General features: G+C 39.7%; 1 protein-coding gene across 2 annotated transcripts; it reads left to right on the plus strand.

Annotated features, from left to right (window-relative positions):
* Positions 1-4,145: 4,145 nt before the first annotated feature.
* On the plus strand, positions 4,146-25,193 carry AP4E1 (adaptor related protein complex 4 subunit epsilon 1). Of its 2 annotated transcripts, none has more exons than XM_059858351.1 (21): positions 4,146-4,337; positions 4,665-4,736; positions 5,586-5,709; positions 7,851-7,924; positions 9,295-9,416; positions 10,207-10,366; positions 10,845-11,011; positions 11,585-11,658; positions 13,708-13,830; positions 13,919-14,028; positions 14,289-14,428; positions 15,524-15,636; positions 15,777-15,895; positions 16,590-16,892; positions 17,452-17,566; positions 17,933-18,068; positions 18,612-18,867; positions 19,608-20,186; positions 21,528-21,712; positions 22,407-22,564; positions 23,006-25,193. In XM_059858351.1, the coding sequence occupies exons 1-21, from the start codon at positions 4,176-4,178 to the stop codon at positions 23,185-23,187; spliced, it is 3,474 nt and encodes a 1,157-aa protein (XP_059714334.1). In that variant the 5' UTR covers positions 4,146-4,175; the 3' UTR covers positions 23,188-25,193. The 2 variants fall into 2 exon arrangements, with proteins under 2 accessions (XP_059714334.1, XP_059714335.1); XM_059858352.1 differs by having other exon boundaries at positions 4,200-4,337; positions 4,669-4,736.
* Positions 25,194-25,636: the final 443 nt, after the last annotated feature.

The raw sequence follows: 25,636 nt of genomic DNA on the forward strand, positions 1-25,636 counted from the left end.
GCAGAAATGGTCGAGCCCGGCCCCGGCAGCGGCCCCGGGCACGGGGAGGAGCGGGGGGCGGGCCGCGCCCGGAGCATGCGCGGGCCCCTCGCTCCGCGGCCGGGGCAGCGCCGGGCCCGGCGGCGGCTCCGCAGCGGGCCTGGCGGCGCCCACCGGGCCCGGGAGGCTGCGCTCACAGCCGGGCTCAGAGCGAGCGGAAAGGCGGTCCGTGAATCACCGCCTGTCATCTGCTCAAAGCCTCTCCACGGGGCTGAATTACACGGCAAAGGCGCAGTCGGCGGTGACTCTTCTTACGACAAAGAGGGGACGTGGAAAGTTTAATTATAGCACATCCTGCTCTTTAAAATTTAGGATTTGAAAAAGCAGAAGCACAAATGACAATAAGCATGTAAGCTATTTCTGAACGTTTTTAATATTAAAATTTAGCCCTTGTAGACGCAGAACACCAACAAGTCCCTAGGGATCGGAGGAAGACATTTTCACCAGTTCGCGGCGGAACAAAGGATTGCAGCGGTAGCGCTTTTCAGAACTACAGAAGCTGCTTCCAAAATAAATCACAGTGTTCTTTCTTCAGAAAAGAGCTCATCATTCTCTAGTCACAAATGCGCACACTCAGGGAGCAGACGAAAATACTTAAACGTGAGAATTGTCACTTCTTGCTGACAGCTAAAAATGGCTAAAAACTTATTTGAAAAGGACCAGTGCTTTCACAAGTGAAAAGCAGGAACACAGCCAAACTGTTCATTCCTTTATCAATGAATATATACACAGTACTATAGCATAAACTATGAAGAACACACAAAAAAGATACGAGAATGATAATTAATTTAACCACAAGCACTAAAAACAATTGCTTTTTTTCCCCTTAGCAGCCACTGTATATTATTGTCAAGCCTTTGCATATGATTTACGTAAAATGATGCTCTAGTTTACATCAGATTCACTTCTACAAATTAGTCTTCAACATCCAGAGCAATGAAAATAGATTCCAGAAATGTACTGATAGCTTCAGAATCCTCACTTATTACCAGGCTTGGTAATTCTTGGAGCTGAGCCAGAGTTAGGAATTGTAGAATATTTTGGATAAAAACCTTTCAATCACAGTTGCATGTAAGAAGAAAACAGCCTTATTTACACATTGCTTGGTGACCTACAAGGAAAACTATTGTAATGAACAGATCCTTCATTTTAGGAGCAGAGAAGATAAGCAGCTTTCACAAGGAAGTAATCTCCTCCCCTGCCATCTTCAGCAGATGTGTATGTACAGCAAAAGGAACCTCAAAACTACAGGATAGTGCTGATAAAGAAAAATGAAAAGATAAATTCTTACGTTAATGTGGTTTTATATTTCATCCCAGTCTGGAATTAATTCAACAGTTTCTTGCCTGTATAATGTTCTCAATGTCACAAAAATGTGGATGTTCTCTCCAGGTGCCCTTCCTGATGTTTACTTCCATTCCACTCAAACATTTCTCACAACACATCCATGTTTTCTAAACATGCATCCATTGCTAAGACTCTACACATTTCTCATTCAGTCAAAAGTACTGAACAGTACAAAAGCAGTGAATATTTTAAACTTGCGGAAAGGAAGATGTCTGTCAAGCAGTGAGACCAGAAAAGGGGCTCCAATTAGAGACAACAGCATGAAGAAGGTGCAGGTCAAAACCATGCCTGTTTATGTGATATATCCACATATGTCTTTGTATAATGATACATCTAATTGTGTTCAAATGTGTTTATTTTACAGGATATCCTTCTGTTTATGTGACAATTGCTTCTATTTCTGTGAAATCTTTTCTATATTATTTCCCAGATCCATATGGTTTATTTCCTTAGTACTAAAGTGTCTCCTGTTTTGGCAAGCCTCTCTAACAAAGAATGATGAGAAGGACAGGGCAGAGGCTGGGACTGATGATGGGGAGAGAAGAGAAACCTGCCATCACTAAAGCTTCAGACACCAATCCTTTCCCTGTTCACAGGCACTGCCTGTCACCTGCTGCAGCTGTCAGCACAGAGCACACTGGCACTGCCCCCTCTGCTTTGGGACACTGGTCCCCCTGCTCCTTGGCGGTGCCCCGGTGAGTCTGTGTGACATGTGACAGATCAAACATAATCTCTGCTCATTTTGACAAAGTAGGTTTAATCCTCACAGAAAAATGACGCTGTATTTGTTTCTCATTACACCTGTTTCATTTGGCATCATCTGCATCATCTACTACTACACACTCCTCTCCCCTGTCTCTGTTGCAGAGACAACATGGTGACGAGCACAAGCTCTTCTATTTTGGATTCTATTTTGGCTCATACACAATCAACCCATTTTCTATTCTGGAACTCTTTATTTCCAGAGATGTGAAATGAGCCAGAAAGAATACCACTTGCCTATCAGATGCCAAGGAGAACTCAGAGGAATGGCAATTAGAATGTTGCTTGGTATGGTGAGAGCAGTTGATATGAAGCATAGAGAAATAACCGAAATGCAGCCTTTCAGTGTTACATCTGCAGTTGTTTTATAACCACACTTCAAAGTTTTTCCTCTAGCTGATGAAAAAAGAAAGCAGGTGAAAGCAGGAAAAAGGCACAACAAGCCGCCTTGCCAAGTTTATGCCTAGATGGTAGACATTCCTTACTTCTGTGGATTTGCTTTCTTTATCTCATATAATGCAAATTATATACTAAATAACACCGTGCTTAAAAAAAAAAAGTGTTGGAAGAGTTACTGGTGATCTTTATGCAAGGCATTAGGTGTATCTATAATCATCTGACTATAAGTCATGTATTTTGCATATATGTGTGCACTATGAATAGTCCTCTTGATTTCAATGCAATCATCAACAATTAACCCTGCGCAGGCCTGAGGGTTTGTGCTCTACGAATCATTTTACACACAGCATTTATTTATACACCACCTAAGACAAAGAGAAGATTTTAAGACTCTAGAACCATGAAAAAAAAAAAGTCAAAGCTAGTGGGTTTTGAGCATTTATTCAAGTTCCATCAACTTCACCAGCAGCTTTTCCTATGCTTATTAAATGTACATTTTTGGTCTGCAAAGCTCACAACTTTTTCATGCTTCTACAATTTACTGTGATGTTCTTACACGAGCAGTTCTTAACTGAAATATTCTTAACCAACTCATTTTGTAAAGTGAACTTTAGAAACTACCAGTCCATATCTTTCATCTTAGCTTCAAGGAAATGCCTACTTTTAATACCTTTAAAAATAGTGATCTCTGTTCCTAATGGGCTTTTCTATTTTTCTAATAATAAATCAATTTATAGCTTTGAAATTCAGCATGATTTTCTGTCCAGATGTATGTAGAAGACAGAGGGATTGGAAACACATAGCTTGGAAAGGATTGTTTCAGTTTCTTCCCCACCCTTTCTAGAAATAAAAACCCCAAAACTACCTTTGAACTGAAATACAAGCTCCCTAGTGAAAACCTTCCCAAGAGGATAAAACGCTACCAGGGTTATGGGTACCATCTCAGATCAGGCCTCTGGAAGCCTCTCAACCATGACACACCTCCTGATGTTCCCACCCACTCTTTAAGAATAATATTTTTCATAAGTGGGAGGTTTAGATTGAATATTTGGAAGAATTTCTTCACAGGAAGGGTGATGAGATATTGGAATGCTCTGTCCAGGGAGGTGGTGAAGTCGCCGTCCCTGGAAGGGTTTAAGGAGAATTAGATGTAGCACTCAGTGCCATGGTCTGATTGGCATGGTGGTGTTTGGTGTACTCAGTGGTCTCTGTCACCGAACTGATCCTGTGACAAGCCGAGGTTTGAACCGAACCGATCCTGTGACAAGCTGCCACACGCAGCTCACTGGAACCGGCTGAAGTGTCCGTTCCGTGCAGCTGACACCGGGGGCCGCCGCGGGCACACCGGCGCTCGGGCCACCCTCCTCCCGCGGCCGGGCCGGGCCGCGCTCCCTCAGGGCAGCGCCGGGGGCGAAGGGTCGGTGCCCGCCACACCCGCCGGGGCTGCCCCGCTCCGATCGCGGCGCTCCAGCTCCATCTCCCGGCCCAACCGGGCGGCGGGCGGGGCCCGGGGAGCGGCTCCTCCTCGCCCGGCCCCACCGCCCCTCCGGGCCGGCCCCGCCTCCCGTCCCGTCCCGCCCCGGAAAAGGCCGCCCGGGGCCGGCTCTTCCGGGGGCGGCGGGTTCGGCATGAGCGACGTGGTGGAGCGGACGCTGAGCGCCCTGCCCGGGCTGCTGGGGCAGCATGACCCGGGTGCCGGCCCGGGCGGTGCCGGCGGCCCCGGCAGGGTATCGGCCTCCTCCCGGCTCGGGAGCCTCATCCGGAGCATCACGGCGCTCACCTCCAAGCACGTACGGGCTGCGGGGCCGGGCTCCTCTCCCTTCCCGCCCCGGGGGAGCCGGCGCGGGGCTGGGCTGGGGGCCCCGGGCGCGGCGTCTCCCCTGGGCCACGATGAAGCCCCCGATAAAGTCCCCGTGTTTGTGGTGGCCGCGCTGCGCCGCTCTGGGGCCTGGGCTGGGCGAGCGCGGCCGCTGTGCTGGAGGCGAGCGGCCCCGGAGAGAGGGACGCGCTGCCTCGGCAGTCTGGGGCAGCGCTGAGCGACCGTGTCTCCTCTGGTTCTTCTTTCACGCTTTGCCTGTGAAATCTATGCGAGCTTAAAACAAGTTTAATTTTTCTAGGAAGAAGAAAAATTAATCCAGCAGGAACTAACCAGTTTGAAAGCAACAGTTTCAGCCCCCAGCACAACACTTGTAAGTTCTGTTAGTGGCTGCAGGCTGTGGAACAGCACACCGAAGGTGAAGGACAGAGTGTTCTCACTCTTTATCACAGGTGGTTGTGCTGGTTATCTGCGTTATAGACATGTAATCATCAGCGTTAAAAAGTGCCAATACATATGATTTTATAGCATGGTTAAAACAGTGAGAATATTGATTCTGATGGATGTGAATAAACTGTAATAGTATGACCCTACTCTCATTCTGTAGTTTCTGAAGTAATGCAGACAGCAAAGCTAGGTGATGCTGCTTCCATTAAATAACACTCTTGCAGGCTGACATTGCTCTTACAATTAGTCAGTGGTTTTTAAGAAGCTGTGCTTTGTTGTATGCCCTGTTGTCATGTCTGAGTTTCAGGAGATGATGTATTCTACTCTGAATTAGTTAATACATATGTCAGTCCCATGAGTGAGGATTTTTGAAGGGAAAAATGAAATTTTATCTTGCATGTAGTAAGAAGCTATCCTCAGTCAGGGTAGTAATTGGTAAAAAATAATTTGTATTAACAGTGTAATCATCATAATGCTTCAGACGATTAATATTTTTTATGTTGGTATAGTTAATCTACTGTTGATCACATACTAATCAAAATAAGAACTTTTTTAGGGGTAGAATAGGAGGAGTTCTGCCATTTTAGCAGAAATTTAACACTGCTTTGCTGAAGAAGTTCATGGCAAAGAAAAAATTACGAATACTGAGATTTTAGAAAATGCTTGAATTCACGTGTTTCTATGAGATAAAGTTCTCTGTTTCAGTAGAGCAGTGAAGGAGAGCATAAAACACGTGGGACTTAACATTTTCAATAAGTTCTTTCTGGTATTTCAGAGACTGATGAAGGAGTGCATGGTGAGACTCATCTATTGTGAAATGCTGGGCTACGAGTCTTCCTTTGGATACATCCATGCAATCAAACTTGCCCAGCAAGGGAATCTTCTGGAGAAGAGAGTTGGTATGTGCATGAAGCTGTAGCCTTTATAATATTCTCAAACTCCCAGTTTTAAAATTTTTCAGGATTTATAATTCATGTCAAATACAACCTACTTGTTCCTCTATTTTCTTGGTCTTGTTTCGTGGTCTGTTACTTTTTGAAATTATCTAAATCTTGTGAGGTGCTCTGTGTGTGCTTGCAGCACAGAAGGCAGGGAATGAATTTATTTTGGCTCATCAGTTCTTTCATTGTTTTGAACTGCGACACCAGTAAACAAATAATTTAAGAGAATATTTGTTAAACACATCAAGCAGAAAATGAATTTCTGTCAGGATCTGGTTTCTTTTCCAAGTACTAGTGCAAGATTAGATAAAGATGGTTCTGTCAGACAAATATTTTCTGCTTTGGTGCTTGTAGGATTTTTTTTTCTTTATTTTAGAAAGAGTTGTAGGGAATGAGGCAAACAGGGAGGCCCTTACAGCATAGAGGCAGAAGTTCCCAAAGAAATCTTGAAGGCTGTTTCAGATTCCTTTGAAATTTCATGGGATTGATTTCCTTTCCTGCCAGTGTGGCTATAAGCTTGTTTCCAGCAGGTGTAGTTTGAAGTGTCTGTCAGCCTGTGTCATCCAGAGAATTTCCTTGCAGTTACTGATTCAGCTGCCTAGTGAAGACATTTCTTCTTTGCAGAGAAAATGGTTTAACTCCAAGCAATACCATGTCTGCATGCACAGAAGGAAGGCAGTGTCTTGTGGGAAATGCTTGTTTGATAGCCTTTTAGAATTTCATCTGGATCATCCACTCAAGTATTGGCACTTCTGAGAGGATCCATTGCAAGTGATGAATTAAAGTTGCTTTTCTTTGAGTAATGAAAGTAAGAGTGTATGAAATGAAATGAAAGTTTACAGATGCTCTGGTAGGGATTATGAAATTTTGTCTTCACCAAACCTGGAAAGGCAAGTGATAAGCTGTTTTGAAGAAAACTTTGACTTGTGTAAGTGTCGAGAGCCAGTGTGTCTTGTTATTAATCAGACTGAGACCTTTCCTTACTAGGGCTCTTTTTGAGAAAGGTTTGGTGAGGCAGCGCTTTTTTGGTTTTGTTTTTAAGGTAGATTGCCTAAAGTTCTCTGGACACAAAGTGCCCTTAAGCTTTGATCTGATAAAAGTATGTTACCAAGAAGAGAGAGTGTGTGTGTTGTGGTTTCTTATTTTGTTGCTTTGCAATTATATGTGATACATGAGGGTAATCTTCTCAGTTCTTGGTCAGTATACCAGGGTTGGTATCAAGGAATTGTCAGGTGAGCAGGTCAGGATGGGTGACTCCTTTACCCAGTGTGAGCCTCGATTCAGGAGAGTGAGCTCTCCCTTTGTGTATGTGCTGAGCTGATCATGGCCATGATCATAAGCAGATTGATCAATCTGATAGCCCAGGCAGTACAGTTATTTATTTTCAAGTTGTTCATTTTGATCTCCAAGCCCTGTATGAACCAAGAATTCTCTAAAATCTCTTTGTGAAGTACAGTTCTTGCTATAAGTTGTAGCACACTCTCCCTACTCCCCACTTAAGTCCCTTAGTTTAAAAGCAGAGAGGGGCCTTGGAGAAAAAAAAGTTGCTGGCAGGTTTCTTTTCCTGCGTTCTGGAATGGTTTCCTCATTGTTAGAAAATAACATAGGAGTTCTTGGCATAGGATGCTGGATTTGCTTTTGTGTATTCCAAGTTGAATATAAAATTCCTTTGAAGAGTAATTTTATTATTTGGAAAAAAAATAACAGCTATAAGGAAGTACAGTCATGTTGTATAGTCTAAAAGTAATAGACTTTTCCCTGTGCAGAGAAGACATTAGTTTTCCAGGAAGTGATTTATAATAGAAGGGTGCTCTTGACTGTTCTTTAGCTGTAAAAGTATTGTAATGTTTCTTATTTCTCACAACTTATGAATTCTTAGCTGTTATTTGTTGAGCTTCACTACAATTTAAAAGTAACTGATTTGCCTGGAAAAAGAGAGTCCTTATATTTAAAACAGGAGCAACTGTTATCCAGCAGGCTGTTTTTGTTGGGTTTTTGTAACTGTTTGAGTTAACTCTTCTCATGTTACAGTCTTAAAGTTTCTGTCATAAAGTTGCTTATTGCTTGAAAATAGTAATGAAGTCTGCTTTCTTTTGCAGGTTACTTGGCAGTTTCTTTATTTCTACATGAAAATCATGAACTGCTGCTTCTACTTGTGAACACAGTTGTGAAGGTATAGTGCCTTTGTAAAAAAATGAAAAAAGAAAATCTTACAGGCACAGGAGAGGCTGTTTCCATGTGCCAGGAGATGAGCCAGTGGGGAAGAATACCTGATTGAACAGAGAGCTTTGGCTGCAGCTTGGTGGAGGGGGGCTGTGGGGTCAAAAACTTGGACCAATTCTTCCCATTTTGTCACGCAACATCTAATTACTTTGATTAACAAAGACAGTCTGAAATGGCTTTCCCTGCCTTTTAATTTGATCTTAATGTTCTTGCTCTTGAAGCCATATTTTAAAAGGTCTTTCGCAGGAGATATGCCATAAGCTTTACTTTATAAATGTACCAGTTATATAACTTCTCAACTCCAGGAGGAGCCATGCATGCATCTTGCAATGTTAGCTTTGGCTTTTAGCTGATGGCAGGTGTCTGTTGGCTTCTCTGAGCTCATCTGATGACTTTGACAGAAAATGGAAAAACATTTTGGAGTACCACTGAAAATCTATTACTGATGTTTCTTGCATGGAGCAATTATGACTTATTATAACTCTTTCTGTGTAATGTTTACTCTTTTACTGCAGTAGGCTAAAGTCCCAGAAATTACAGAAAGTGATGGTTGTTTTGTTGCTGTGATTGAAAACCTTTTTATAATATTTAAAAATATGGCTTGAAACTCACTAAGAATTAAAACAAAATAAGGACTGAAACTTATCTGGGAGAGATGAGCCAAGCAAGTTATATCAGCTAGAAATCTCACACATTTAATTTGTTTTGAAGAGTAATTGTAGTCTTCATAAGTTCATCCATTAGGTTTTTTTTTTGTTTAAGGTTACAGTGAGCCATACCTACTGTATTTGATTGTATGTGGGACAGACTGAGATTGTTAGTTTTGTGGAATGTTACTTGTAATTTGCATTTGCTTCTTAGGAAGTAGGTAATATTGTAGTGTACAGATAGGTAATTGGCAGTATTATTGAGCTTGCTCATTTTTAAAATTCTTTTGGCTAAATCAAAAGCAGTAGAGAGAGTACTATTGAATTCTGTGGGAAGTGACTAATCTCCCTGATCCAGATAGGGACTCAACATGTTTTTGCAGTCATTTCAGTAAATAAAAATTGATTGTAGCTCTGTGTTAATGTTGCACATGTTTGAAATACGAATGTAGTTCTGTAAGAGGAGTATGAGGAACTACCTGTTCCCTCTTCCTGTGGAGGAGAGGAGCCTGGTGAGCTCAGTGAGAGCTGGCTCCTCTCAAACATGAGCAGGATGCTGGCTGTGGGTGGGCTCTCTAGGAGGGGTAGGTCCAGCTTGTCTGTGAAAGATTTGGGGGATGTCTGTGCAGAATTTAAAAGTCTAAGGAAAAATTTACTGTGTTTTATGTAACAGGACTTGCAGAGCACTAATCTTGTTGAGGTATGCATGGCATTAACTGTCGTCAGCCAGATCTTTCCACGGGAGATGATTCCAGCTGTTCTGCCCCTAATAGAAGACAAGCTTCAGCATTCTAAGTAGGTATTCATTACAGAATTTCAAATGGCCTTATACAGCTGAATAACTTAATTTTGTAGGTAGTTTTTGTATTAACCAGTGTTTCTTCTCTCAGTTGGTCTTTTCTAGTCATCACCTTTAGAAATGAATCCTTTCCTTGTGTTTTTTCTTGGATTCTTGTCTCATTTATTTACAGCTTGACTGAGTATTGAATAGATAGAATTTTTTTTCATAGCCAGTGTGGACAGGTAAATGTAATTGAATTTATTTGCTGAATTTATTTATATAACCAGTATGCATGAAGAAGTGTTTGTTGAGTAGGTGGGGAAACAGATCTAGATCCTTGAACTTCACTGATACTTTTTTCATCAAGCTCTTTAGAGAAACTGGTAAAGGTGTATCTGTGGATACCCTTGATTTGTTTGAATTGTCGTTTACTATATCCCATAAAGAGAGGAAAATGCTGTAATTATTGATTTGAAAGGGAATTGCAGAATGAATTAATTCAGCAACTTCTAGATGTGTATTTTTTGGAGCTGCATGTATGACTACAGCAGATGAGCCATGGTCTATTTCATTGTTTCTTTTTTGGACATTGTTTTAAATGATCAATCTGACATCCACCTCTACTAGGCTCTGAAGCTGGCTTTGTCACTTCCTTGCTTAGGTGGTACTTTCAAAGTCATTTCTTACCAACATGTAAAACACGTGTTCCCATCTCTACAAATCATGATCTGGGGTCTGGCAAGTTTTTTGTAAAGTTAAGTACTTAAAGTACACTTGTTTTGTTAAGTGTAAATCTCATTTCAGGGAAATTATCCGAAGAAAAGCTGTTCAAGCTTTATACAAATTCTATCTCATTGCTCCTAATCAAGTGCAGCACATCCACGATAAGTTCCGGAAGGCTTTGTGTGACAGGGATGCTGGAGTCATGGCTGCTTCTTTGCATATTTATCTGCAAATGATTAAGGTAGGCGAAGAATTCAAAGCACAATTGAATTTGGGAGCTATTTCTCTGTTTTTTATTTTAAATACACAGTGTGCTCTACCAAGGTTTTACAGAAGAAACTCACTTGTAGTTAGAAAAGTTAATTTATGTAGCCATGTGTTTGTTTCTGCCAGGCCTCCATTTAGCTGGACAGATCCACTTCTTCAGGGTCTGAATGCTCAGCATTGCTGGGTGCTTAGCTAGTGGATCTGTCCTACAGTGGGTTCAAGGGAAATTTCATTGTAAATGTGTTACACCTGCTCCCTTTGCAAATCTGTGAGAACAGAGCAGAGGCTTAAAGTGAAGAGCATATGGGTGCTGAGGGTTCAGAGCAGAAGTCTGATTTAAAGAAATGATGCCATCGGTGCAGGTATTTTGATCTTACTCAAGTTGTGGATTATTTTTACTTTTGAGCTGCTGTATTGAAATATTTGATTTGAATTTAATTTTCATTATGTAGGAAAACTCATCTGGATACAAGGACTTGACTGGCAGTTTTGTAACCATCCTGAAGCAGGTAGTGGGAGGAAAACTCTCTGCTGACTTCAACTATCACAGTGTGCCAGCACCATGGTTACAAATTCAGCTTTTAAGAATTTTGGGGCTGTTGGGAAAAGATGATTCAAGGTAACCAGATTTTTCTCTGTAAGTAATAATTTGAAGTGCAGTAACAGCCTGTGCCTTATGGACTGTAAGAGGCTTTCAGTGTCAAAATTCTTGCATGTTTGTTTTTAACCAAGACAGTGAGCAGATTAATTTCTGCAAAAGTAGTTTTTTAGCTTCTGGATTGTCTAAACAATTGCTTGTTGTGGAATATGATTAAAATGTAATTTTACTGGGACTTCTGTTACAATGTTACCAAATAACAGTGAAGAGCTGGAGTAAAGCTATTTTAAAATGAGTGCTGCCATTTTGTGAGGACCTGGTTGTCCGTGATCCTTTTCCTATTGACCTCTTTATTTATGCAAGCAGCAAGGGAAGTGCTTTTATTCTTATAATATGGTAAATGTTTCTTTTGAAAGCTTCAAGCATCCTGTTAAATGCCATTTAGGATCATGTTATAGAGCTCTTCTGTGTTATAGCAAATTTGTGGATATGAATAATGTGTTACAGGTTTCAATAATAGCTCTGAACTGTTTGGCAAAATAAGACTGCATGCTTATTAGTGGTGCAATTAATTGTAAATATTTTCTTAAATAGGACAAGTGAATTGATGTATGATGTTCTAGATGAATCTTTAAGAAGAGCAGAGATTAATCATAATATTACATATGGTGGGTAAGGTTATTTTATGTAATTACCAATATTTGAAAAGATAGAAAATGAGTAGTTGATTACGCTAAAATACTTACACAGTACTTTTGAAAAATCTAATTATAGTCTTAACATGAATTGTATTCTCAAGTGTCCAACTAGTAAATAGTAGCACAAGTGATGCATTGCTGTACAGCATTAATTTTTTATCATTGAAGTAAAACACATCTATACACAGGGAATTCTTTTTGGCTCCAAAGCCTTTACCCTTGTGTTTGCATTGACCCTGCCCCTAAATACACAAAGTCAGCTGCTTCATGAAAGCTTTTATTGGACATTGCTTAAATTGAAATAAGCAATAAAAGAAAATCCTGCTGATACATCTCTTTGTGGTAGAAAAGCTTTGATTTCTCTTCACTGCCCTGAGAAAGGTAATAGTGTGCAGGGACAGTGTCAGTTCTTTGCAGCTGTGTAGGGCTTCTCCTCTGGGCACAGTTAATAAACATTACACCTCCAGAGTTCAGTGGCAGTGCTGCCTGTGCAAGGATGTCTTTGGCACATGTCTCAATTGAAAATTTCTAAAACGTAGCAGAAAGTTCATTTTGGTAGAAGTTCATTGTCTTCTCAGTAGAGAAAGCTGGTTTTGTTGCTACTACAAAGCAAAAGGAATAGTTGCACTGTTAAATTTTTTCCTACTAAAAAGTTGAGAAATTTGTCTTTTTCTTTGTCTTCTCCTCCCCAGATCTGAATTCCTCCCCAAAATCCCAGTTCTGACGCTCTAGAACCCTACTTTAAAAGCTGTTTTACTACTAAAAAAAAACCTACCACCCCAATTTTTTTCTTGTTAAATAAAGCAGATGTGCCCAAGTCCCTGTGCTAATGGAATGGAAAGAAAGTTGAGACTTTGTTAAAACATCATTGAGGGATGAAGCAAAAAAGGAACATGGCTCAAAGCTGTAGATGTCTAACACCTACATCATACATATGTTGTAAAGCATTGTGTAAGCCTCACTTCCATAAAAAGGGGTGCTTTGGAGAAGTATTCTCTTTTAGTAAATAATAAATGAGGAAGCATCTGTCAGATGTTTAGAGTATTCAGCTGATTGCTACTGTTCTTTTAGACAAGAACATACAAGTTATTGGGAGATGTGTTGACTTTTAATACTGGCTATTTGCACATGCCAAGAGTTAAACATTAAATTTGTTTTGAGCCCTTAAAGGGACAAATTGGGCAGTTCATTATGATTTCTACAAGGACATAGAAGTAGTTTTTGTTCACCTATGGCAAGCATTTTATAAAACTGTAGTTGATAATCCCAGACAAAAGAAAAATGTAATTCTGAGTGATTTGTTCTTTCTTAGAGAAAGTCATTGGTTATGGCATGTTTCTTACAGGCTGTTGTGTGCTAGTCTTTGTGAGATTTAGTCTGTAATGGGTAAGGAAGAGAGGGGGCTGTCTATTGGACAGTTCAGTTAGGCACTGAATTACAAGAACAGCAGCATGATTTTAAGCCCTAATTAACTTGGTCTGAATCTTTGCCCAAATTGTTGCCATAAAGGACTAATTACTTTGTGTATTGTTCAGTTTATTTCTAGATTTTTCTCAACTGTACAAAGCTGTTGGGGTTTTTTCTGGTTTTGTTTCTGTTTTAATTTTTCATTGGTTCTTTTTTTTTTCAAGAATATTCTTGGGATGATTTTGGCTGTTGGTAGTAGCTAAGAAATTATGAGTTACCAAAAATAATTTATCTCAAATCCTTTATAGTTGCTTGTTGGCTTTCTGAAGACTGTCCCAGTCCAGTGCCTTGAGCAGCTCTAGGAGACTTCAAGGTTGGAAGAACTTTAAGGACAGAAAGTTGTATGCAGGGGCTAATTAAAACATGTATGTACTAAAGGAGATAGACTTTTACCTTCTTTTCCTTATGTCAGATGGTACTCTCTGGTTAGATTCAGTGGGAGTGGGATAGCACTGCCAGTCCTTGAGGAACACTGAGCTCATTTGTTTGTTAAAATTTTTGGATTATAGAAGTATTCAATACACATTAATTATGTGTCTTCTCCTCCTGCAGCCATCTTGTTTGAATGTGTCCAAACAATTTATACCATTTATCCCAAATCTGAATTACTTGAAAAGGCTGCCAAGTGCATTGGAAAATTTGTTTTGTCACCCAAAATTAATTTGAAATACTTAGGTAAGGATGCCTGATTTCATTGTGCTGTCTTTAATTTGGCCATAGTGGTAGCATTGCCTTACATCACTTGCAATCTCTTACATTCCAGGTTTAAAGGCTCTGACCTATGTTATCCAGCAGGATCCAAACCTGGCACTTCAGCACCAGATGACAATAATTGAATGTCTGGACCATCCAGATCCCATTATTAAAAGGGAGGTCAGTGAATTTCTAAATGCCAAAAATTAAGGTAATTGTTAAGGTGGGGGATAAGTTTTGTAAAATGAGTAGTGTAAAAATGCTATGTTTCCATAATGGTGAGAGAGCAGTTACAAACACTATTAATGTGACAAGCTGTGTAGAGAAGCAGTGTATTTAATTTAAGAACAGTTGCTCAATTTGGTGTACTAAAGCTGCTGTTTTGCTGCTTCTTTTTTTGAGTCATCAGAACCAATTAATTTTTTTGTACTCTCTTTCAGACTTTAGAGCTTCTCTACAGGATTACAAATGGGCAGAATGTAATTGTCATAGTCCAGAAGATGCTTGACTATCTAAAAGAAAGCCAAGAAGAATATGCTATCATTAGCTTAGTTGGCAAAATAGCAGAACTAGCTGAGAAATATCCTTTTATTTTTCTGAACTAGTTGAGAAATATCCTTTTATTTTTGTGAAACTTTGAAGTCAGAACTGAGGCACCTGTAGCATTGATACCTAACAAAGCATCTTTCATGATCTTGTGAAGTAGGAAGTGTTAGAGCTGTGCTTCTCATCCTTTCAAATGCAAAAGAAAGCACATACAATAATGACTACAGTGTTTCTTGTGTTTCACTGAGAGGAGCTAATTGCACACAAATTTTGCCTTTGGAGTTTAGCATTAAAACCTTGTGTTTTAAATTCAAACTTTGAAGCCCTATACCACTGCATAGAGAGAGGTGTCCCAGTGCTACTTGAAGTGCTGTTCTGTAATTGTGGGACTCATCTTCCCTGATAGAACTCTTCATTGGTGTATGGATTTTAAGAACAGCATGCTTTGATAGAAATAAAGAAAAGATTTTTTTAAAAAAATGCCATGAAAGATGAAAGTAATGATTAGGGATTTGGTTTATGATGGGCATTACTGTTAGACCTGCCACTGCCTGATTTCTGTGTGTGTTTTTGTCTGATATCTTGAGTTGTAAGCTTTTAATAACATAGAGCTGCCTTATCATCCTGTTTGTGCAGTGCTTGGCATGGAGTACTGTACTAAAAAAAGTTCTGTTGTCCTGCAGTATGTAAAAATGAATACAATAACTCTGAAATTTGTGCTGTTAAAAATTTCCATTCATTAACTGTGTGTTTTCAGGACTTGTCTGAGAGAAGGCAAAAGCCAACTAAGTTAGTAAAGGCTGATGAAAAGTTAAATATATTTAAAAAAAGGCAAGGATTTATGTGGAGTGCTTCAAAGTGTTTTTCTAAAGTTGGTAAATCAACAGCAAAGCACTGCTGAAAAGAACTGTTTTGTTATCATTGATCAAATGATGCTGGGTAAACAAAAGATTATCTGGAAGCCTAGCACAGGACAAGTGTGAGCTTAAAATAGAGTAGGACAAATGTGGACATGCTGTTCCTAATGTGTGAGGCCTGAATAAACTCATGATGGGCATTCCTCTGGAAATACACTAAAAAAAAAGGAAAAAGTTATGCCTTAGCATTTCATTCCTTAACATCTGGACACATATGCCCCTAACAATGAGTGGTTCATCCAGACAATGAATGCTGTGTTCTCAGTTGGAGGTGATGTTGTGCATTCTGATATCCCAAACAACTTCCTGAGGCTGTTGGCTGAAGGTAACTCCCCACATGCTCTGAAGAATTAGACATGTTCCTTAATAATCTGGAAACAGTTGTCTTTTCCTAAAATGAACTTTGGAATATTTGGTAGGATATGTTATTTGTGTTTCACAGAAACTGTGCTGTTTTCTATCCAGGATTTGATGATGAAAAAGAAGATCATCAGCTACGGATGTATGCAGTTCAGTCTTATTTGGGGTTACTTGAGGAGGAAGATAGATTGTATCCACAGAAATTCCTTCAAGTTATGAGTTGGGTAAGGTAGACACATGGTCAGAATTCCATACACAGATTGGAGGAAGCTGTCAAAGATGATTGCGTTTTTAATAAGTATTTATTAAACTTTAATTTTTAGTCACTTTTACTTGAAGTCCAGCTAACATGCTGAAATCTATTTTAGTGACCTCTCTGGTGGCTGAGGACTATTAACTTGTGGTTTGTGGAAAAGCTGACTTGCTCCCTTTTATGCAAGTGGCTGTTGGAATGGCTTAGCAGCCACCTGACTCTGACTGCATACTGAGAGCCTTTCTGTCTTCATCCAAATTAGCCAGGTGTGGTTGTGAAATGCTCTTGTAGCCCTGCAGATGACTGGCCAGGTGCTGTGCTGGTGTTATCTGATACTGAGGAAGCTTCAGCTCCCACCCAAGGGAGAGGCTGCAGTTTGAGGAGATGGTGGTTTGTCAGAGCCTAGTTATGTTTGGCTTTCTTTTCAAGACAGTTATTTGATTTTTTTAAAAAGCCAAAAGTTGGAGTCTGTTGAGGTGAACGCAAAGGTCACTTCAACCCTTTGACATAGGAAACACAACGTGGTAAAGAAATAACTTGGAACATGTTTAAATAATAGTTTCTTGAATGTGAGTGGGTTTATTGTGTTATTTTAATACTATATTCCAATCTCAAAACTGAGAGCTCTGCTCTAAATGCATATTTTGTCTGTTCTTTGTGAATAGGTGTTGGGAGAGTATTTCAGTCTTGTTACAGATGTTGATCCAGAAGTTATTTTGACAAAGCTGCACAGCCTGCTGAAGAAGACTTTTGTTACTTCTGAAACTAAAGCGTGGATAATGGCTGCAGTCACCAAGATAGCATCACACACTTCCTGCTCAAAAACAGTGGATGCACTAATCCAAGAACTCAGCAGCTCTCTGGATACATGCCTGAGACAATATGCCTTTGAATTGAAGCATCTGTGTGAAGACAAAGCACTGATGAAAACCTTGCTTCCATTTGATGCTAGTTGCAGTGACCTGGTGGTAAGGCACACTCCAGGTTCTTTTTCATGAACCTCTTTGTGGTCCAAGGGCATGAATATTTTGGTGAAAAGGTGTTTCCAAAATGAATGGTTATTTGCAGTTCTTACTGGGTGCAAGTCTACTTAAAGTGAGTTTTCAGAAACACTTCTTCAGGCATGTGGGATGAACCATAGTGTTCTGTACTGAAAGATAAAGAACCATGGTGTGTTAGTTAAGTTAGCTGGAGTAGCTTTTAGCAAAATAATGATTTCATACACTGGTTTATTTTTAGTTGTCTCTTGTTTTTTTCAAAGATGAGGTAGGCCTGCTTTAGTGATACAATACTGCTTTTGAATTCAAAGGTTTTGCTTCCTATTTAAAAACTAGTGATTTTGACCATGAAATTTTCACAGCAAAAGATGGAAAAGATTCTTTCTATATAGCATCTTAACTGATAGGTATGGGACATGTGACATGAAGATCCTGATTTGCTGATAAGACACCATATTCTTCTGGTGACATCTGGCTCACATGGAGCAATTATTTTTATTGCCTTTTCATTCCTTTAAATTCTGTGTAGGTAGATGCTTCCTTATCTTTTCTGGATGGGTTTGTGGCTGAGGGACTTGGTCATGGTGCAGCACCATATAAGCCTCATCACCAGAGACAAGAGGAGAAACTTTCTCAGGAAAAAGGTGACAGTTCACTGCATTTATTTAATACTGGTAAATTGCCGAGAAATATTAACAATTAAAGTGTACAGTTAATTTATCTTCTTAAAATAATAGTATCTCAATGCAGCTGTTGTCTGTAGACAAGAGCTGAGTTCAACTTAGATTTTGGTTCCACCTTTGTCTAGCTGATGTATATAGATTGTTGTTCTGTAGGTGAGAAAGTCTTACTGTAATCCTTGCTGATCTAGAGGAATTGAAATTTGTGGGGATTATTAATGTGAAAGCCTGAGAAGTCCAGCAAAACAGGGATATCTATTTTCAGAAAATAGATTTAATTCTTACTTTTTTAAATGCCTCCTTGTAATTTTAAAATTGTCTGTCTTGCAGCTCTGAATTTTGAACCTTATGGATTGTCATTTGCTTCAAGTGTGTCCTCATCTGGTGTCACTGGCAGACAGTCTCCCACTGGTTTATCTTTTGGCTCTGATATATCTGGGAATAGTGCTGAGACGGGGCACAAAGAGTGAGTTCATTTGTATTTGAAGTGAAGTACATCTAAGCTTCTGTTCTTGTCATTATCGTGAGTCTTTATTGCTTCATTGCACGGAGCTAGAAAGAGTGCAGCTGAACTTGGAAGCCTCTGTCACATAAGAAGAAAATCAGGTGGGAGCATCTGTGTAATAAATAAAACAGCTGATGTGGTCAGACTCTTCTGGCACTTTGTTCACAGACTGCAGTTGAGGTAATAGCTAATGCACTACCATCGGGGCAGGATTGCCTGATGATTACACTAAGATAAAAGTGAGGCTAAGGTTTGCAGGGTAAGATGCTCCTTTTATTTTTAGTGCACTACACATTAATTCCATATCCATAGTTTCATAGGAATTAATAACTTCATTTATACTCTGCTAAACTGGTATGCAGGAAGCCTTTCCAGAGTCTTTATATTGTACTGCTCACTCTTGTCTGTCAAAGCACCAAAGTAGTGAATGGTGTTTGAGTCTTGGCATGTTTTTATGAGCATGTTCATATGGCTGATCCTGCTTTGTTTTGTTTGCCTTTTTAGGACAAATACTCTGAAACTTGAGGGAGTACGCAAGCTCTGGGGAAAGGAAGGTTACCTTCCAAAGAAAGAGAACAAAACAGGGAAAGGAAACGAGCCACAAGCAGTGCCTTGTGGCAGCTTATTAGCAGGGCCAGTGGGGGAACCTCCTGCTTTGCAGCCTGAGCAGGGGGCCAGCCTGTCTGAGGAAGACAAAGAGAAGCAGCAGTTAGCATCAACTTTGTTTATCGGGCTGGGATCAAGTGCTGGTGTCAGCCTGGTAAGTGATTCTTTTGAGACTTAGCAGTTTAAAGTTTACATATGGTCTTGTTGAAAATTATAGGTACTTGTATGCAGATGGAGATCAGATTAGTGATAAGACAACCCCACCCCCACAAGTCATTGAAAAACTATTAGAATGGCTTTTGCACTGTGATATTTTATTGAAACCTGAAACAGCTTGATGAAACAACCTCTGAGGCAGATCTGATTTGGTAACTGGAACTTTCCTCTGTTGACATGTTGTGCTCCAAGTTCCAGTGTTAGTTTTCCTGAACAACTGTTCCTTGACCCAGCCTTGTAGAGCTGTCACCATTCATTTGGATCTAAGGCTAGAATTTGACAGCCTATTTCAAGACCATTTTAAATTTATGTATTGTAGTATGTGGAACATAAAAGAATTCACTATTAGGTAATATTTTAAGACTGGCGTCATATTAGCCAGCTCAAATCTTGGCACTTAGCACTGGTTAACCAGATATTACCTTTGCTTAGTCTTTTATTAATAAGAGCTTTTAGTTAGTTAAGAGAATCTTGAGTCATTCTTGCATTATAAGCTGATTTAGTACTCTCTAAGAGATACAGCACCCCCTGGATCCATTAAAATGTTTGGAATCTCTGTATTTGTCATCTGTTTTGATCCCTTGGTCCTTCTTCACCTTCTCACTGCATGGTATTAACAGTAACACAGCTGATTGCTAGGAACTTTTCCACCCATTTTTTTTTCTCTTTCCTTTTCAGATGGGCAAAGCAGACACAGCTACTCAGAAGTTCAAAAGGAAATCAAAGGTAGCTGAAACTCAGCACTTGAGTGAGGAGGCATCAGCCTTCCAAAACAGTGCTGCTCCAGATTTTGGTCCCTTACTTGATACAGTACCTGTTAATGTGGAGGACTCTGAGGGAAGTATGCACACAAGGTTAAGGAAAGCCTCCCCTTCTTCTTCAGATATTGTAGAAGACAATTTAGCATTTGAAGCACCTCAGTCCCTCAGAAAATCTGTGCTGGATGACAGAATTTCAGCTAACAGGCTGTCACGGTCATCTTTGTTTGCTGATAGCAATATTGAAATTTTTCAGCCTTCTTCAAGTGCTCAATGTGAAAGTGCCAGTGAAACACCATTGGTCCCTTCCTTACCAGAAGAACTTGAAGAGCTTCCTCACTCTGAAGTAGTGAGACTTTGTCAGAATGATGCCTTAGCTCTGCATTTATGTAAGGTGTGGACAGATGACTCTCTGTTGCTCATTGTTTTTGTTTCAAATAAAGCTACTTCTGCACTTCATGCTGTGAATTTAGTGTTTGAAGAAACAGAACACTTTCAGGTAAGAAACTTTGTTTCCATTGTATTTTAAATTCACTTGGAACTTCTTGCTTTTTGCTTGTATTTAACTGTGCAGTATTTGGTTTAATGTGGTAGCCATGCCTTTTTCCAAAGTATTTCCTTAAAACTGTGGTACACCTGTTATGCATAGCTTTAAAAGGAGGCGAGAGAAATCTCACTATAAACTTACTGGTTATAAAAGTTAGCCTCTCACTTTTTCAATTCACCTTGATTTTGTTTGGCCTCTGTGTAATGAGATTTTTCCATTTTAAATGCAAAGACTAAACCAAATGCAGACCTCACTGGTCCTGCTTGGAGTGGTATGACTTGAGTTCACCTCACTGTGTAGCTTTCTTTTGTCTGAGTGTGGCTACTGTGCTTGTGCCATCATTTGTATTTACCTGATAGGCAAACATGATGCTTTCTTGACACCAAATTTGTGTAAGCTGCTTCCAGTTTTTTTTTCAAAGACATCAGTCATGGTTCACTCTCATGCATTTAGTTGAGAGTGCAGAGGAGTTGATCAGTTTATTTTTTTACCTTGGCTACATTAGGGATTTAAATATGATTGATAAAGGGATGTTGTAGTCATAAATAAAACTTCATTTAAATATTTGGAAAGATATTTAGGAATTGCCAGTTGATTGATCTGTCCCCAGATTTTGCTTAAAAGAAGCACAGAATCATTAAACAACTCAGCAAGTGATATCCAGATAACAAGAATTAAGTGGATTGTTTCTTTTAGAATTGACTTAATGATGGAACTGCTAATTGGTTATGGAGTCCCTTTCCTTTCCATTTCTGACTAGAATCAAACTTATCTTGGCATTGATAGAGAGTGAGCATCTCCTGTCTGGATTTTTCTAGTGATTCACTTAAATTCCCACCCAGACCACCACCATGGATAGAATTTGTGTTACCCATTTGTTTGGAGAGCCAGGGCCTGCTGAGTAATCTAGAAATCCTCCTTTTTATTAGGGATGTTTGCTCAAGTTCTTGTTTTAGTGTATGACTTGATGTAATGCTGCTTGCTTGTGTATTAGTTTATGCTGGGACTGAGCTACAGAATTCAGGTTCCTGCTGCAGTTTTTTGGAGCTGAGAGAAGCCAGTTGTCAGAGATCAAATTCACTGGTGCTGTGTATCCCTTAGAATGTTTGTAGGTGTTAGTGATTGATTTATCCTTCATGAGGGCTGAGATATGGTAGCTCTGCTCACTTGTCAAATACTCCAAGAACAATCAACAGAGCTCAGAGGCACTTACACAGTTTTATAGCTGCATCTGAATCACTTGCACAACTTGACAGCAAGACTTCCATTCTTTATTCCTTTTATGACATATAGATTTTGGAGAGTGCCACCTCCCAGTTTCCTGTAATTGAAGCTCAAAGTGTGGAACATTGCCAGAAATGCATGAGGATGAACAAAGTCTGTACACAGGCAATTCTTCCTGGCTCTGTTAGCTACCAGTCAGAGATGGAAACTTGCCTTGAATTTTCAGTAACTTTATCATTGATGGACTTCATCAGGTAAATAAAATAAGCAGCAGTTTTTAAAAAACACTTCTCTACAGCTCAGTGTTAGACAAAGGTAGGTGATTTGGGTACTGACTATGAAAATATAAGGCTTCACCTTAAGCAGCTAATTCAAATCTGAGATGGCTGGTAAAGATAATAAAGGGTTATTTTCCACTTGCAAAAAGGGGTAAAGTTCCAGCAAGAAGTACAAAGGCAGGGGGAATATTGACTGTAACTGTTTTTGAGGAGACTAACAGAAAAGAGAACAGAAGGACACGATGCTTTAAAATATGGCATAATGTAAACATGTTGAGAGGAAATAAGTGGTTTGAGTGCAGAAACCAGAACACTGTATGAAAAGGTTGACAGCTTTTGCAGAGGAAGAAGAAAGCTCATTCTTTTCGTTTTTGAACACCGCATTTATTTAGGAGTAGGAAAAAACAAGTGTCCTTTGTCCAAGAGACTTTTCTTTTGAAGTGAAATTTGAAAATTAATTTTTTTTTAATTTAGAAATCTAAAGCAAGACATAGAAATATTTTTTAAATGTTAGGCTGGAAAGAGGAGGGGTTTGATTAAACTAATACATATTTGCTTATTGTGTGCTCCATTGTCCAGTTGCTTCCATATACAGGGTCTTTTTTGAGACCAAAGATACTCCGATTTATAAATATTTTTTGGCTAAGAAATGTGGTCAACTTCCTTTTAGGCCAATGGAAATGACTACAGAAGACTTTGGGAAGCTGTGGTTGTCTCTCTCCAATGATGTGAAACAGAATATAAAGATGTCATCTTGCCAAGATTCCCTTTCAGCAGCCCTGGATACACTGCAGCAGAAGCTGAAACTCCACAGAGTTGATGTTATAGGTAAGTGAAAGTCTGCTGTGGGGTGCTCACAGGGTAATTTGTCCCAGGAAAACAAGTGCAGGGAAGAGAGTATCTTGCAGGTTAAGGGAGGGAATGTTTGGGAGCATGGTGAACAAGGGACTGGTGTCCCATGGACTTTGCCTCACTCAGGGGTCTGTGGGAAGGTGATGTAAAGGTACAAGTGTTCAGCAAACACTGGATTTTACAAAGGAGAACACTTGCACCGTGAAGAGTTTTGGGTAGGACAGAAAGGGAATGAAGCTGTATGACAAATACCAAGGTGGGGTTTTGGCATGATTTGTGGTGATGTGTTCCATGAGTTAGAGGTAAGAGTAGGGGAAAAGAGCAGACATGGAGTGTGGCAGATGCATTTTCTGTGAAGTCTGCTATAGCAGTTGTTGCTTGCTAATTGTTACTGCCTTTGTCCCTGTGGTCTCTCAGGTAATGAGGGAATCCTGGCCTGCCAGCTCCTTCCTTCTGTGCCCTGTCTGCTGCACTGCCGCACTCACTCCGGGCTGCTGGCCCTGTGGTTCAGGTCCCCTTGTGCTGCTCTTCCAGATGGTTTGCTCTATCAGTGCCAGAAGGTGATGGAGGAATCCTGCGAGCAGCAGTGCCTGCCTTAATCTCTTTGGTGTGTGAAAGCAAGTCAAAGATTTATACAGTTGCACAGATAATTACCAAAGCTAAACTAAGATACTGCTTCTTCAAGTGTTAAGTTTTCTTCCAGCTGGCAATGTCCAAGTAGACTTGTGGGGGAAAAATGGTGACCTAAATTACCCCTGCAAAAACATGCTCAGGACTGTACAGTACATTAAAGTATTGTTACCTGTGTAAGTGAAATGTATATTAATTTTGTTGTAAATGACTGAAAGTATTTATTTTTATTACACAGCTTTTATAGATGCCAACACTTATTCTTCATGACAACTACTTAAATATGATTTTGAAGAAACATGTCCATTATGAGGTCAGACTTGATTAGTTATTTAATTTTATTTTGATAATTTTTCTAAAGCTATTTTTAAGCACTGCTGGCAACAAGACCCATATTGGTGGTTATATAAAATAACTTATGTAGCAACAAATGCATGGTTTTAAAACACTTAAAAGATTCTAGGGAGGAAAACACTTCCCATGATCTTTGGTATTTACCATGGAAGGGATAACATCTAAATAGATTTTTGATAAGAGTCAGGCATGTGAAATTGTTTGGAAGCACCTCCTGAGGGATTAGCTAAAGCCCTTCAGGTTAGTTCCTGTCTGCAGTTCTTCCTGCCCCAGATTTCAGTCTCATTCCCTTTGCACAGGGGTCTGTGACAGTCACTGAGTGTCTGTGCATGTCCTAGATGAAGTTCCACATGGATCAGCTCTGAGATGACTGAGCTGGGGGCACTTGGCTGTGGACATGTTGACTCCTTGATTGTTGGGTAGTGAACATGTTCATTGCTTTCCAGTCCACCCTATAAATTTAATCTGGCCAAAATCCCTGTGCATGAAAATTCACAAGGGGAAAACTTCCATTTATTTTTACTTGTAATTATTTATAGCCTTGGTATGACTCACCAAAGGTCTGACTTGCAGAGAAGTGGCTGTGTTGTGTGTGCATGCCTGGGAACTGCAGCAAGGCATGAGGGATTAAATCACAGCAGCAAATGTGGAAAATGTGTCTGAGCAGATTGTCTCCTCTTCCTGCAGTAACCTCACAATCTTGAAAATCCAGCAATCTTCATTTATTTAGATCCTAAATGAAAAATAGTACTGGTTAGTATTTATAGCTGGTCTTGTTTTTTGTTGAAGCATCCAAGATTGTACACACAGTTCAGACATGGTACAAAGGGATTCTGTGGTGGAGTTCTCTACTTTGTGTGTTTAGTAGAAACAAGGAACCTCTCACATGTCAGCATTACTGATTCTCACCTGATAAGCACTGGTTCTAAAGGAAAACAAAGTATTCTTTTACTTTGTTTTGGTAAACACTCATGAAATTGCTGTAAGAAGGTTAATGTGCTGATAGCAATTTTTCTTTTAAGTCAAGCTACTTGTGTTATCACAAGTATAATCATCCAAGCAAAGTTCCTTTTTTATTGTTGTTTCAGTACCCTCTTACTGAGGAATTTAAAGTGCACTGAACCTGTAAATATATTTAATGTTCTGCATACTTAAATGTTTACTTGGCACTTCAAGACAGTTTATATAAATGAAAACTGATTTATAGTGGAATAATTTCCAGCAGATGATTTCCCTGCTGGTAAATCAGACTTGTGTTATGCAATTGGACTTCTGTAATTATAGGAACTCTGATACAAATATCTGTTTGTGGCCTATGCATTTAAACCATTTCAGCAAGGAGATGTTCAATGTCCTGGTGTTTAAAGAACTGCAAAGGCAACAATGCCTTCTGTTGTTAATGTAATGTTCTGTGTAACCCTTCTCACTGTATGAATAGTGTATGTTAAGGTGTCAGTATTCTGATTCTGATTGCTTTATGGTGTCATCTCTTAAAGGAGTGTGCAGGGAATTGTACCTGTGTCAGTCATTATTTTTGGATTGCCCAACAAATACTGTTCTGAATCTATCACCATATTTGAATTTCTTGCAGTTTAATAAAATTCAGTTTTATTAAAAAAAAGTTTGATACTTGTTAATTGTTCTTTTCCATCACATGTAGCAGTGTTTCCGTATATTAAGAACTAGTTTTTATTTTAAGTGTTTCTTTTTGCATCTGAACAGTGAAACCTCACAGAAGTCTTGGATCCATTAATAATTTAAATGTCTTGTTTCTCAGTTGGAGATATGAAAACAGTGAAGGACTACACTTTTTAAGCAGCATTGTGTACCAGCTCACTTTATCCAATCCTTTTTTTTGAAATACTGCCACAGTCTGATTTTGTTTTTAGGCATCAGAGGAGATCTCAGTGTCTCTTGTTATTCACAGCTGACAAGAATAGCATATTGTCAAGTTCAGTACAAGCATAAGCCATTGCTGTGGAGTTGGGAGCTTGGGAAGTGTGGCATGGGCTGAGCTGAAGGTGGTTGCAGCCCTGAGCTGAGCCATGAGGCTGTTTGGTGTAA

This window comes from Haemorhous mexicanus, chromosome 13, assembly GCF_027477595.1.
Source record: "Haemorhous mexicanus isolate bHaeMex1 chromosome 13, bHaeMex1.pri, whole genome shotgun sequence".
Lineage (NCBI taxonomy): Eukaryota > Metazoa > Chordata > Aves > Passeriformes > Fringillidae > Haemorhous > Haemorhous mexicanus.

What these genes read in the sequence shown, in the direction of transcription:
- AP4E1 (XM_059858351.1), top strand. Translation starts at nt 4,176, where the DNA reads ATGAGCGACGTGGTGGAGCGGACGCTGAGCGCCCTGCCCGGGCTGCTG. An exon ending in CAGCCCCCAGCACAACACTT is followed by an intron (nt 4,737 to 5,585) that starts GTAAGTTCTGTT and finishes CTGGTATTTCAG; the next exon opens with AGACTGATGAAGGAGTGCAT. An exon ending in TCCTTCAAGTTATGAGTTGG is followed by an intron (nt 15,896 to 16,589) that starts GTAAGGTAGACA and finishes CTTTGTGAATAG; the next exon opens with GTGTTGGGAGAGTATTTCAG.